The sequence below is a fragment of the Xiphophorus maculatus genome, chromosome 15, assembly GCF_002775205.1.
Source record: "Xiphophorus maculatus strain JP 163 A chromosome 15, X_maculatus-5.0-male, whole genome shotgun sequence".
Classification (NCBI taxonomy): Eukaryota; Metazoa; Chordata; class Actinopteri; order Cyprinodontiformes; family Poeciliidae; genus Xiphophorus; species Xiphophorus maculatus.
Window position 1 is genome coordinate 625,249 of NC_036457.1, and position 15,389 is coordinate 640,637.

General features: G+C 37.9%; 1 protein-coding gene across 1 annotated transcript in view; it reads left to right on the top strand.

The window, feature by feature from the left end:
- The first annotated feature begins 986 nt into the window (after positions 1-986).
- Positions 987-15,389, top strand: part of map3k5 (mitogen-activated protein kinase kinase kinase 5) — a 77,236-nt gene continuing 62,833 nt past the window's right edge. The window contains exon 1 of the mRNA XM_023347571.1: positions 987-1,921. Within this exon, the coding sequence (XP_023203339.1) occupies positions 1,507-1,921 (415 nt within the window). The 5' untranslated portion in view covers positions 987-1,506. The remainder of the gene's footprint in view (positions 1,922-15,389) is intronic.

Genomic DNA, 15,389 nt, shown 5'->3' on the forward strand with positions numbered 1-15,389 from the left:
CACCAAAAACATTAGTTTATTGCCAAATAACAGCTGAAAGGGTTTTAAGTTGTTTACAGAGGGAGTAGAAAGCCACATGGAAGTATAAAAACATGCAAAATGTGATTTATTTTGCATAATAGGTCACATTTAAGGTAGCATCACCAGATATCCTGCAACTAATCTGGTGGTACTTCTTATTAGAGGACATGCAGATATCCACAGATCAATGAGATTATCAACATATGACAACAAATTTAAACATCTCTGTTCACAGATTTGATTTAAAAAAAAACACTACATCAACAAAATGTGATAAGGCTCAAGAGACAGGGATTTTTTTATAGGGTACTGTATATTTTTGATGAAGTTTTGTAAAAATATAGACACTTCCAGGGGCTGCAGTGGTGCCGCTAGTAGCACTGGCACTTTGTAGCAAAAAGTCCTGGGTCTAAAACTGTGCATGTGTGTTTACTCCCACAGTCCATAAACATAACTGCTATTTAGTCTCTATAAATTGTGCTTGTGCATGATTGTTGTTTTAACTTCCTGTAATATTTACTTTTGACCACCAGAGGTCCGCCTTTCACAGGAAAAGCTTTGAGATGGCGCCAAGCAGTATCTGTTTGAATCAATTACATCATTCCTAAATACTAATCCCAAGCAAAGTGAGGTCCTACATTTGTTTAGCCGAATTTATAACCCCGTTGTTGCTCTGGTTGCATTTCTACATATGTTTTATAACATTGGTTTAGCATTAAAGATGATCTACGTGGTGTCATCTTCTCTCTTTCTGAAAAGAAAAGAAACTTAGTGCGTATCAGAAAACTTAGGGAAACAGTTTCTTATTTCGATTAATTGATCTGAGGAATAGCGTCACTATTTACTCTGCTGCTCCTGTCCTGGAGTGCACAATGTTTTGCCTCCACCCAGTTACTCCAAGCTGGCCCAGTTGTTTCTCCGCCCAGTCGGCGGGGCTGTGCGGGGAGATAAGAGTTCAGGGTGTGCCTGCCTGCCTGCCTGCCTCTCTGCCTCTCTGCCTCTCTCCGTCTGCGCGGCGCAGTTTCTCTTTTGAAAGATGACGAGCCGCTGCGCAGAAGCGAAGCCGCGCTGCGCCTAACGTCCACTCAGAGTGACATTTGTAATTCCTGTGGGCGTTGCTGCTGCCGCTGCACTGGCACACAGGGCATTGTTGCTCAACTTTGAGAAGTACAGTGGGTGGATTTCTTTTCTCGAGCTGAGACGGAATGTGCAGATTCCGCGACAGATTCCTCGCCTGTTTTCCCAGCGGAACATCGTCGTGACTCCGGTCAATCTACAGCGGCTCACAGCGTCACCAGCGACAAGCATGCAGCATGACGTGGAGTTGCACTTGTGCGTCTAACAGGCTGTTTACCTGCGTGGAGACGGGGCAAGGTTCCACGTCGTGTCCGTGCAGGAGCTTCATGAGCTGCGGCCGTGGGTAACGCTAGCTCTCCATGGAGGACCGCTGGACCGGCAAACAACACTTTAAGTGACACTTGAAAGATGATGAACCAAGACCAAGAAGGGATTTCCTTCCCGGTGCCGTCCTTCGGTGCTGGTCCCGACAGGGAGGCTGTCAGCGGGGAACATTCCAGCAGCAACAGCGGTGGAGGAATTCCAGCAGCCGGGACTTTCTGGCAGGATCCGCTGGTTGGAGGCAGCGGACACAGCCCGACCTCCGGGGACAGTCCGGTGGAAACCGGAGGCTTGCTGTCCGCCGGCAAGTCGTGCAAAAGCAGGCCGGTGACGGTGGCTTATGTGGTGAACGGCGAGGCGAGCCAGCAGAATAACGCGGAAAGCATGGCGCTCCAGTGTCTGAAGGACGCCTGCGACAGGGTGGGCAGCAAGCTGGACACGGTGAACTTCAGTAAACTGGACTTTGGGGAGACCACCGTTCTGGACCGCTTTTACAACGCAGGTGAGTCAAATGAAACCCAATTATTCTACAGCCTGTCCCTTTAAAACTCCCCTAACTTCCTCCAACAAGTACCAGATACACTCCCAAAACAAACTCTTAAAGTCTAACGAGTATTAAATAGTGACTGTAAGGATAATATCACGATGGGAAAACAACTCGCATACATTCTGCGGGTGGAAATGATGTAAATTTAGCAAAAACAAACAAATCAAAATATGATTTCTTGGAATATACATTCTTATAACCATGAACTTTATTTAATCCCTTTGAGTCCTATTTGCCTGAAAATGAGTAATTATTTTAAATCAACCAGTTGCTAACAAGTCCTGGAAAACAAAATGATATTCTGTGTATGTTTACATTATGAAATTTCAACCTGCACTATAACATTTAAGGTGATGGAGCAGTCAGTACTGTAATCACCAGACAATTGATACTAACATACCTACTAAAACATAGTGAAATAAATTGGTTAAATTCAAACCAATTGGATTTATGTTACTTTGACTCGTCTTTTCCATGTTAAAACAGAACAACGTTTCTAATCATGTTGTAATAAAGCTTTAAACATTGATGAAATAATCAACTTTAAAATTGTTTTCTACTGAGGAGGTAGGGAAACCTTTTCCCAAATAATGTAACTTAGCATACAAGCTGGTTTAATTTTTAGCATTAGCGCAGTTGCTAAACTAAGTAAAGCTGGTTGGAAACTCAAAATCTTACTCCAACTCAACTGTTTCAACCTCAAGTGTTGAAAACTACATGGAAAAACTAACATTGATGATTCAAATTTAAATCCTTTTAACCGCTAGTATTCGGAATCCATTTTTACAGTGTACTCATTCCAAATTAGTGTAAAACCTTTAATCAAGCCTCTAAAATGATTTTTGTCACATTCATCTCTGCCCTCCATTAATGTGACTGTGGATCCATAAGGAGATTTAACTAACCCTAACCCCTATCCCTAACATCCCCCTCTGAAGAGTGGTTGCACCATGAGGGACACGAGGAACTTCTGGTTTTGATCTCAACTTTTCTAATTATTCAAAAGTGACGTAATGCATCAGCGCTCTTCTTAGAAATGGTTTTTGCATAAGGAAGCATTACTCCGCTCTCCTGGAACCCAACTCAGATCCCTGCATGTCAGGGCTTGATGCTGTAACATGCAGCCATAGTTTCTTCCATGTTGAACTGAGTGAAACTCAAAACATCGATTTGGGTTTTTATATTTTGCACCGCAAGTGTCAGGGTTACATTTCCTCTTTCTCTCCTTTTAGCCATGATGTTGCTTTGCTCTGGCGTTTTATCTGTGCAGTTATTGGTCTTCTGTATGTAGCATTACAAACCTCTTATATTGAAGCCGGTATCTTGGGTGAACTGAAAATCCCTTGTTGACTGGAACACAGCAACCAGTGTTTGCATTTTTCACATTTCTGTGTCAGGACTCCTTCTGCAGACACAACAAAGATTAAAAAACAAAGAATGTTTGATTGTGACAGCTTCTTCAACCCACTCAAATTGTTTGTTCTTACAAAAAAAACCAGAAATATTCAGGAGCAACCTTGTGTGAATCAAAAAATATGCATTCCTTTTCTCTTTGTTAGAGTAACAAAAAATGTCAGCAATTTCTTCTGGTTGGTTTTTACCTGAATGGTATTTTATTGCATTTCTGGAAGCCATAACTTAACGTTATCTTACCATAAGACAGTTGTTGTTGTTTTTAACTTGTATGTAACAAAAAGAAATGAAAATGGCACTAGTGTGATGTGTACAGTCAAAGGCAGGGTAACGGAGAGTTTAACACTAGGATGATACAGTTTTCGAGTCCTTCCCATATCGGCTCAGCAGGGCCAAAAGGCCGGAGTCCACCCTGACGACTCTGATGGCTCAAATTAGCATCCCTTCTTCAATTGTAAATGTGGTCGTTGACCGTCGGGCCAGAAGGTGGGAATGTGAATAGTCCATGTTGGGGGTGGGTATCTATGATACCTGCAGGAGATCAGGTCTCCTGTAGGTAGTGCTCTTCAGTTTAGTTTTGAAGCATACATGAAGTGTTTTTGGAGAGATGTGACCTTTTGCAGCTGATCCATGATGTTGTGCTGCATTATCCAGGTCATTTTGCCAAATGTACATAGAGTTTGCAAAACATACAATCTGTTTCAAGAAATGTGCAAAGGTTTTTCTAAAAGAAATTAGTAATGTTTCTCTTTGAAATAAAGCTATGTTATAGCTAGGTTATAATGATTTCATTGTGCTTGGGTGCGCCAGTAATGGCCTTATTTACGGAACAAAAGCGCCTGTTGAAAACAGCTAATACATTGGAACCTCAAACATTGTCCTGAGCCGTATGCAACGAAATTTCGTTCTTTATACACCCTGTGCATTGAAAATGACAACAAAGTCAGTCTAAGTCGAAGTCTAAGTCTATTGTGCAACTGTGAGATGCGTTGAGGCCATTACCAGGGTACTGATAAGGTAATGGCCCTATTTACAGAACAAAAGCACCTGCTAGATAAAATCCTTCAGGCCAGTTGGACTATCGAAGCCGATATAGGTATACGTCAAAGTGGACTAACTCTAGCCATTCTTAATTAGGTCATTTCTAAGAAATGTTGGACACAAGCTGGAAATGTTACTGTTTCAGCCAGTAGTTTGAAGACTTTATCTCAAAACTGCGAGAAGTGGAAGAAAATAATCTGCATGTAGAAAAAACAATAAGTTGGAACTGGAAGTTTAGCATTTATGAGAGATAAACGAAGGACTGCTTCTCAGAGAATCATCAGTGTGAAAGATAAAGAAAACAGGTCTTATTAGAGAGGACACAAATTCATTCACTGCTTTACAAACTGTCTAATTTCACCAAGACATTTCGGGATGATCATTAGTGATTCAATGTTAATGTGCGGTAGAATGAAAAGTTTTATGTTTTGAATGTAGTTTACATTCTGTTTGTCTAAATTCGACATTAGTAGACCTGTCAGGAGAACAAATTCTTCTGGATGATAAATTGTCCCAGACGTTATTGGAAAAAATTATAATATTGTTGTTTTGAGGACATTAACAAGTAATATGATGGTAATAATGACATAATAATGCAAGACCACATTCTCAAAGAGAAATAAACTTTGAATTCCAATTAATTTAACACTGGAATTGGAAATAAATATAAAAAATAAATAAAACAACAAATAAAATGAATTGTGAAGTCTCTGCAAACAAAATTGTTCGTCAAAAAGAGGCTAGTTGAGACTAAAGCACCAGACTGCAGACTTTAGTCATCCAGTTGTTGCCAGAGAGAGAAGAGAAAAAGGATAATTTGTGCAAATGATTAATTAATTGATTAATCGATTTATTACTCATTAAAACAGGCCTACAGGTTATCACTGTTACCTCTGAACAAGACGGCTGTGATTTTTAAAGTCTTTTCTCTTTACCGTTTTTGTGTTTTTCTCTCTGGGTATTCCAGCCTGCTCCCACCATCCAAAAACTTTAGTTAAATTAGTTGTATATATTGTTATTATTATTATTGTGTGTTTGCTTATTTATACTGTATATATTTGACCTTTTGCACGGGAGCTGCAATGGAAATTTCGTTGAATTCTGTTCAATGACAATAAATGCTATCTATCCAAAAACACGTCAGATTATTTACCTGGTTGTTTGTTCTGTGTCTTTGTGCTGCCCTGTGATGGACAGCTCATGAAATGCACGATTTTCTTCTAAGAGAGTTCAGTGAAATGAGAGGTTTTGCTTCTGTTTCATGTAACAGACCTGTTGCTTCTTGTACTGTTATTTGCAAAAACATAATAAGTTCCCTCTCTCATGTTTTGTCTCCCTTCTGGGAACTACAGTGGGACATTCTCACGACAGAAAACAATGAGGGCAGGGCCGCTTTCCCAGAAAAATACTGCTGTGCTCAAACACACTTCTTCATCCTCTTTCTGCTGGTACAAGAGAGTTCAGAGGATAACAAAGAAACAAAAGAAGTTTAGAGGCAGAGCTCAGCAGATTGAGCCAGAATGATATTGTGTAGTGTGTCTGTGAATGGCCTCCTCACATGATGCCGTCCAACAAAGAGTTTATTTGACGGAAAGATGCCAGAGTTTTGTTGCAGGAGCTCCAGGCTTCAAAAAAGAAAAAAAAACAAACAACAAACAAAAAAAAACCAGACTAGCAATAATCACAAAATATTAAAATCTGACCAGTTCTGGTCAAATCACCTACAACCCAACAGACAAACAGTCAGAACAGTCAGCATTCGGTTTGCTTTAAGTGTAATAGTTGTATTACTGTAGGGCTGCAACTAATTTAATTATTGATTAATCTATCTATCAGTTATTCTGACGATTAATCGATTGATCGGACAAAAATGACCACATTTTGCATATTTTTCATTAAAAAATTGTCTTATAATAGTTAGATTATGGCAATGCTGCAACTAGTGATTCTGGCGATTGGACAGAAATTGCCACATTTTGCGTACTTTTGAACAACTTAAGCCTTTTTTATGTTAGAAATACATTAAAAGGCGCAAATAAACACGTCTGTTTCTTTTTAGATAAGAAAATAAACATTTTGTTGCCTAAAATGTAATAATTTAGCACAACTTTTGCGTGTGGTTGATCATTTGTAGCAAAGGATGCATCTACATCTAAAAAATACTTCTAACATGGACATGGACGGGAAAAGCTCTGCCCTTTCTGCTTGACTTTGTATCAGTATGGTGTTGATTAAGCTTTGGATTCAATCTTAAATAAAGATTATTGCTCTTTCAGTAAATTTGCTTTTTTTTGAGTCTGTACTCCAGTTAACGATTAATCGATTACTAAATTAGTTGACTATTATTTCAGTAATCGATTAATCGTGATTAATCCGATTAATCGTTTCAGTCTTATTCCATATCCTGTCTAATCTCTAGCTTTCCTGAAACCGCTGTTGTCCCTGTTAGTATTGTGTTTCCTTTATTTGCAGTTGTGAGTTTCTAAGGTGTGGTTGAGTTGGGAGCACCCGGAGTACCTTTACTTGTATTTACTGTGACCTTTGGAAGTGGAGGATTTAATTTGCATGTTTGCTGGTGTGTGTGCTGTGAAAATGATGGCATCAGTTTGGTATGCTTGTCTGCTTTTCCTTCATTTGGGTCTCCTTGGGCTCTCGCTGTGTTTTTAATTAATCCCCCTGATGGATGATCCTGTGAAAGTGAAGAGCTGCTGAGGCGGCAGCACTGCAGGAATTAGAAAGCAAAATGGTCAGAATATTAGAAAAGATATTTCTTCAAAGTGTAATTACTATCAGTCTCATTGCTATCTGAAATAAGTTTAATCAGAACTTGAAAATAACATAAAAAATTAACATTGAGGCCAAAGATTTAAGAAAACAACCTCCTTAGAAATCAGAAGTGTGTTGCTTCACTTCATCCCTTTTTCTTTTCTTAAGCTAATCAGCTGATTTTAGTTATTCTCCCAAAGACAGGACAAACACACCCGCATTACTCCACCTACTTTATCAGGAATGCTTTGGTTTATCACTCTTATTGATCATTGGAGAACAGACTGGATGATGATTACGTTAATCATTTACAGGAATTACAGGAACTTGGAGAGATTTCACAGCTGTTACTGTAAGACAAACTTAAGAAACCAAATAATTTGACCTTGAATATTCAGCAGGCTGAGAACACTGTAACTCATTGACCATCGATCTGGGTCAGTTTACGTCTTTGCTAAATTACCAAAAGCAATAAAAACAAATTAAAGCTCAAATTATGAGTCCCTTTTTAAAATCTCAATTATGTGCAATGTTGTTCAAGTTTGGCAGAAATGAGATATTTGTTAAAGTTGTGGTTTTGATGAAAAATATTACGTGATTCTGGATATTAAAGAATATGCATCATTAATAAGTTGGCTACAGATCGGGGTCAGGCAGCAGCTTGTAGTTTGATGCTTTACTTTTGATTTGAATCGAATCAGATCAAGCTTAGGATCAGATGCTATTTTCTGCTGAGTACATTCACTGGTCAGCTGTTGATGTACTCAGTGAACCAGCTGATTCACTGGTCAGCTGGTTTCCAAGCTGACCAGTGAATCTTTAACACCCTTTAACGTTATAGCACAGAAGTTAAAGATTAAAGGTGAACAAGTTAGGAATGCACCTTAAGCCTAACAAAACATATTCACCACATTTCTTCTTTTGCTTAAAATCACTCTTGGATGATAAGATTTTATTATGATCAGTCCTGTCTATTTTGAGCAAACAGATGTGCAATTATACAACATCTTTGAAAAGCAGAAGTGGAGTCTCCTGCACAACCAGCAAGAATGCTGTAGAAGTGGTTTCTACCAACAACAAAACACTTGTTTTTTCCAGCAGCCATTGTATAGCAGATACTGCGGTAAAACCAGCTGACCAAACATGCTGGAGCTCAGTTTTGGGTTGCTAGGTAATGGTGTAATACTCATTGAATGTGACCTAGCAACCTAAGGACATTAACTTATTACCAAAACGGGATTCTTTTTTAAGAGCTTTGACTGTTTTTAGAAGCAGTTGAGACCCAAATGGAAACACAAAACTAGCAAAATGTGAATTTTGCAAAATAGGTCCCCTTTAATCTCTCAGTGGGTGAGATCCTCGGTTGGCATTATTTCATGTCGGTAGACGACTCTTGTTGTGGGCTTACCTCGGGACTCTCCAGCAGCAGTCTGTGCACTCAGCTTCCAGACAGTGCTGCTCTGAAATCCCTTCAGCTAGCCCTCTGCTAAGTTGCTTATCCTCCCTTCTACTTGTTTGGTTTGCTTGGGTGCATTTCAGGGTTTAGAGCGCGAAGGGTCAGTAAGAATTAGCCCAGGAGCCGCTCACCGGCATCTGGGGGAAACTGCATCCATCTCAGCGGGACAGGCTGGCTGCAGGCAGGAACCCCTGTGAATTTTATTCATGCTGGTTCTCAACAGGAACGGTGGTGCAGAGTCCAAATCACAAGCTGACAACGGGATGTGCAACGTCTGTTGACAACAGAAAGACAAAATATCTGTGACAAAACTCTTTATGTTGTTGTTTAAATGCTTTTATATTAGAGCTACAACTGATTACTTTAGTTATTTATCAATTATTATGACAATTAATCGATTAGTCAATAAAAATTGGCACATTTTAAGCCATTTATGTAATATTAGATATACATCAGAAGATGCTACTAAGCAAATACATTTTTAAATAAGAAAATAAAAGCAATAACAACATTTCTTTACCGTACACTTGATCATTTGTAGCAAAGGATGAATCTGCAACATTAACATTTGAAAAGCTCATCCATTTCTGCTCGTCTTTGCACCAACACAGTGAAGGGCTAATCTTTTTTTGATTAACTGATTAATAATTGGATAGGAATTATGCTTTTTCACTGAACTTGAACCGGGTGAAGCTAAAACGAGGCTGCTTGAGTAGTTCTGGGTAGAAGATATTTACAAACAGGTTGTTTTTTTTTAAATTTTAAAATCAAACTTATTATATTTTTGAATAGTTTGGGCTTAATTACTGCTCTGAATATGTTGTTCTTTCAGTTGATTACCTTTTTTGAGTCTGCATACACTATATAACGATTAATTGTTTTACTAAGTTAGTTGACGATCATTTCAATAACCGATTAATCGTGATTAATCATTTCAGCCCTGCTTCCTGAGCTTGCTTTAGTATATTCAGGTCTCAAGGTAGCATTCTTCATTTGTTATAAACATTCCTTCTTTTTTAAAGCCTCCTAAGGAAAAAGAAAAATGACTGGTTGGTGAAGTGGTGCATTAAAACTCTCTGGACTTAGGAGGTGGGCTGTCAGCTTCTTTAGAAAAAAACAAGTGGCGAGTGAACAAGACCTGACTCATCAAGTTTAGTATCTTGTTAGGGCTCACCCATGTTTTGAATACCTCTAAGATCTGTAAGATTTCTCTTTTCGTATGAAGTATTTGTGATTTGTTTTGGAGACCACGGTGAGGTACATCTACAGAGTAAAAGCTGTTTGCTTTTCAACAGCTGTCACTGCATTGTCATTTTCTAGCCTGGAAGATGTTAAGCTGCACGCAGCAGGTCCTCAAAGGCACAGAAATGTCCTATTGTAACTGTGTTCAGGCTCCAGCAGAGGTGTGCTGGCACATTTGTGTTTCTTTCTCACACAATGTGCAGCTTTTGTCTTCTTTGTTTGTGTGCTGGGTCACAGAAAGAGGTGACAAAAAAGAAAAATATGCTAAAAAGAGAAAAGGAGTTTTCATTTAAACCATATGTTTAATGTTTGTTAAAGTCTATTATTCAAAAGTGACCACAGAGTCTGAATTATATAAGAATAGCATGTCAGTAAGATGCTATTCTGTCTCTCAGCTGCACAATTACACATTTATTTCTTATGTCTACTTTATATTGGATTACTTACCAGGAATGCACCACATACCATTTCTAAATCAGAATAAATTGTTAACTGGAACCACAATAGTCCTTAGTGTTAAATGCAAATGTGTTCTTGATTTATGCTTCTGCTCTGATTAGTTTGTGCAAGTTTAACATTTTGACGTTACTGAGTTATGTCTCTTTATTGTTTTAAACTCGTAAAATATTTATTTTTATTATTAAGAAAATTCTCACATGATTGAAATGACCCAGAAGAATCTCAGTGGCAGCTGTGATAATAGTCTGAATTCTTTAAATTCCTGGAGCCGTTGGCTTTTTCTGCTGCTGCCAAAAGTGGAAAAACTGGCAGCAGCAGAAACGTCTGTTACACTTTTACAGTTTTTCTGATACACAAGTGAAACATCTTGAATATAAGTATATATCCAGTTACTTTCATTTGAAACTCTAAAGATCTAAAAAAAAGTGGATTTTTTTGTTTCTACTAAAAGTCTAAGGTGCTAACGGGTTTTTATATCAAAATATGGATTTATTCCAGGTGATATTGTTGTTGCAATTTTAAAAAAATATATTGCCAAATATATGTCGCTGCATTAAAATGGATACAAAATTGTCTTGAATGTTATTGATGAAGCAAGGAAGGTTCAATACAATCACAATACTGATGTAAACCACGTTTCTCTGAGCTTCACATAAATTTTAACATCGATTTAATATCATGTTGTGCCTTTTTTAGGCGAACACTTGATCCAAAAAGACTATAAAATGACACAACTAGGGTTGTTGTAAGCTATTATTTTAGTAATCGAGTATTCTTTCAATTATTCTTAGTCGATTAATTGACTAAGTTCTACCATAACAGCAGTATTAATACTGGATATCAACACCCGCACAAATTTTTATACTTTTGCATCCCTACATTTACTTTTCTGTAGTTTAGAAAATTAACCTGTATCATCAGTAGCTCACTTTTTAAGTTAACCTAGACAAAAATTATACACACATCAGAATTTATATTCAATTTAATAATAGAGGCAGGCTCACAGACATTTGTAAAAAGGGTTCGGTACTTCAGTTCTTAGTTTATGTATTTATTTTCAGTCAAGATGAACTCTCACATTCCCCATTCATTCATAGCTTTTATGTCTATGTGAACGACTGGATTTGGTTCCTTCGTCTCACACAGAAACACATCTACCAGCTCTGTACCGCTGCTATGTGCTCCTCCACCCATTTGTTGAGACTGGGGTGATATGAAATTTATTTACTGGTTCGTCCGTAAAGCTACACTTATGTTGAGCATAAACTACAGCGCAGCCGCCCGCAGGGTTCAGTCTATCCCCTCACCTTTATGAATGCACCCGCCGCGCTCTTCACTGCCACCAGGCAGCAACTCCGGGAGAAGAGAGGCTGCCGTACTCGGTTTAAGGATGCTTATTGGTTCCCCAAGAAATGATAGAAACCCGACATTATCATCAATCCGCCCGGGCTTGAAAATTGGATGTTATGCTGCTAACACTTAGCTTTCATCAACAACTCATAGGGCGGCAGTGAGAACGTAGCGCAACATAATCACCCAACCTGAGTATGGTACGCTAAGTAATTAAACATAATTTAACGAAGCTTCGAGGCAGATCATTTTCCTCGAGGAATTTTAATAATTGAGGTACTCGAATCATTCGAGGAATCGTTACAGCCCTAGACAAAACACATGAGGAAAACCCGCAGATGCATCTGCAGCAGCTGAGTCAGTGAAGTAGCTAACTATGCTAGTCCGGGTTGTTTGCGGCCATTTCTTCAAGTCGCCATCCCTCCCCTCAACAGCTACAGGTTGCGGTAAAACAATATTGCCACATGTAAGATGTGATGACTGGAGTTCCCACATATTTTATAGCCTAAAGCCTCTGTTGAAAGCCGGTTAGCGAGTTGCTAACATGTAAATAAATGACGGTTCCAGTTAGCGGCGGAAGTTGCGCCCATAAATCACGCAAAGCCTCATGGGGGATAGGAATAAGGTGGATAAAGTTCCTCATTTTGCCTTTCATAGAACAGTTTTTTAAAATGGCTCTACTTTATTTTCTTCAAGAACTTCCACTGTGTGATTTCTTGAGTTTGTTTTTAGATCTCTCTTTTTTTATATCTAGGTGGATTTCTGTTTTCTTTCCTCAAGAAAAGTCAAGGACAAGAGTCAGATTTTTGTACTTCTGTGCATTTTCCAATTTATCTCACAAATGGAGGATAGTTCAGTTTTGAGTGCAAGCAAAGTTCAAGTTGCAGCAAATAAACACTGCTTAGAAAAAGTCAAAAAGGTCATAAAGCTGAAGTTTCATGTTTGAATGGAACGTTGGCAGAAGTGCTGAACCGAATGATCATTTACCTTTTTAACTGCAACTGTGATTTATTTATTTTATATATTTTAACTTACCAATCATCCAATTTTTTTTCTGTATTTGTGTTTTTATTTTCCTATTTTTGTATCCTTGCTTGTTTCATGCTTTTAGTCCTCTGCCAAGTTGAAATAATTCAATTGAGCATTGAAGATAATAAAATTGAATAGAACGTAATAAATTTAATTTATAAAGTTATTACCTACACTTGCAAGTCAGTGTGACTATAATATTATCTGTCTATTGCATTATCATTCTCACAAAATCCTTCATTTATTTCACAAAACACATAAAAGTCCTGGATAAAAACTGTATCCATAACATACATGATATATGCCATTATATTGTGTATGACAAAAAAAATAATATATTGCACATATTGTTAAATCAAGTAAAAATAAAAAGTATGATGTGTTAAAACTACTGAAAGTATTTTTGTTCCATCCAAAGTTGCATTAAAAGTCCAATAAAAGTGTCATTAATGGACTTTTAATGCAGCTTTGCTTTAAAAGTGCCGTTATTTACCAAATGACACTTCATGACAACATTCATGAAGACTCCTTCATGTTTATAACAGATGTCATGTTTATGTCTTATGCAACCTTTCAAATAAAGTGTTCCTGTTCGTTTTTACTCCTTGCTGTCTGCAACTGTTCCCAGTCCAAATTGCAAAAGCTTTTTTAGTCGAAGTAACCGAGACACACTGAAACAATATTTATTACACGCTGCCACAAACGTGAATTCAGATTCCCTGAAAAGCAGGCTGGAAGTGAATGAAGTGGGGATGTCAAAGCGTCTTGAACAGCAGCGCATGTTTTTCCTTCGCTGTTTGTCAGGAATGGATGAATTCACATTCTGTTCTCTGCCATTTCCCCCCTGGGGGCCGAGGCATGGTACCGCTGTTTGTTGCCTCTCCACTCCTGGAGGTTTTACAAAGTGGAGCAGAGGTGAAAGGGAGCCAGGCTGGACTCACTTCCTGCAACATATTTTATTCTATTTTCTGGGTCAGTTTTTTTCCAACACACTTGTATCTAAAAATAAAGATTGCATTTAGCTCTCTGCAGGGCAGGACACTGAAACTACAGAACAGTGGTCGTCTTGAATTCCCCCACACAGTCCTGAGGGAAAAGGGATTAATTTGCTTAGACTGGAAGATCTATGAGAGCTATTTTTTTCTTTTTCTGCTTTGGTTTCGCTTTTTTTATGGTTTCTTTGTATAAAACATTGATTTAAAGCTCAGTGTAGACCTGGAGAAAATGTCCTCCCAACATTTTCACATAAAGCCTGCACAGTTTTCAAACTAAGCTTTCCTGGTGACGAATTGGCAAACGTGAAAAGATCAATAAAAATTCCAGTCCACGTGAGTTATGGTGACGCAACCGGCCTGAAACGCTCTTTTGTTTCTAAAATGAACAATTAACAAAGCAAGTAAAAAGTTAACACAATTAAGTTCCAAAGAAGAAGAAAAAAATCAAATAAATGTCCGTATTGCTGGATAAAAGAAGGAGCTTAAAGTTGGTTTCCTTCCAGAAAGGAAACCATCGGGTGCATAGCGTTCCTAATCTGCGCCAAATTTCCAGGAACAGCAGGCACAGGAAAAATTTGGTTGGAGTATTTCTGCATGTTTCCGCAGGTTAAAGGGATTTTGCCACAGCTGTTACCAAAACACCTGCTGGATTTGAACTGCAAACACAAGCTTTATAGTGAATGTTTTGCATAAAAATATACAAAAGTGGTTTTCTTTCACTCTGATTAAAAACTAAGGGCATCAAACGAGATGAAATCCAGTATTTTTCCTGCAAAAACACCAAATCATACCAAGTATTTTTAATCTCTTTTTTAGTGCAAATATCTTGAAATGAGTCAAAACTAACTCACAAGTATCTCTTCAGCAAGATCTAGAAGCTTGTTTTAAGTAAATAATTCCTTAATATTGATGAAAAAGTTCCACTGGCAGATAAATTGACTTCTAACACAACAATTTCCCCAGGTTATAAGTTAATTTATCTGCGAATACAACAAGTACTTTATCAATAAAAAGAAATTATTTACTTAAAGCAAGTCTCTATCAGTGGTCCCCAAACTACGGCCCGCGGGCCAGATGCGGCCCGCCTCCACATTTGGTCCGGCCCCCTGAACAATACCAGAGTATTTTCATATATGTGCATTTTTATTTGATAAGTTGGACTTTTGCAATAAAATAAATGTTCCTTAGTAATGAACTTTATTTATTATTAACTACTAGTTAGTAACTATTTTATACATGCATATAATTGACCCTAACCCTTTTTTTATGTGGAGAACCCAGTGTTATTTGGTTATTATTTATTTCATAAATAGTGTTATTTCCTGACTTTTGTTCTCTGAAGAATCCAGAAAAGGTTATTTGATTGTGCTTTCTGAAAAACAATACATTTTTATGTTTAGCACTCTTACAATTGTCACACTTTTTCTGTTACAAACTGACCCCGGCCCCCATCAGAGAAGGGACAAGTTATGTGGCCCTCACAGGAGAAAGTTTGGGGACCCCTGGTCTATATCTTGTTGATAAGTTACTTTTATATTAGTTTTGTCTTAATTCAAGTTTCTTAAGCTATTTGCACTAGAAACTAGATAAGAAATACTTTTTAAGATTTGGTGTTCTTGCTGTGAAACTCTCCCACTTTTATAATTGGATAAGTAAAAACGATCACATTATG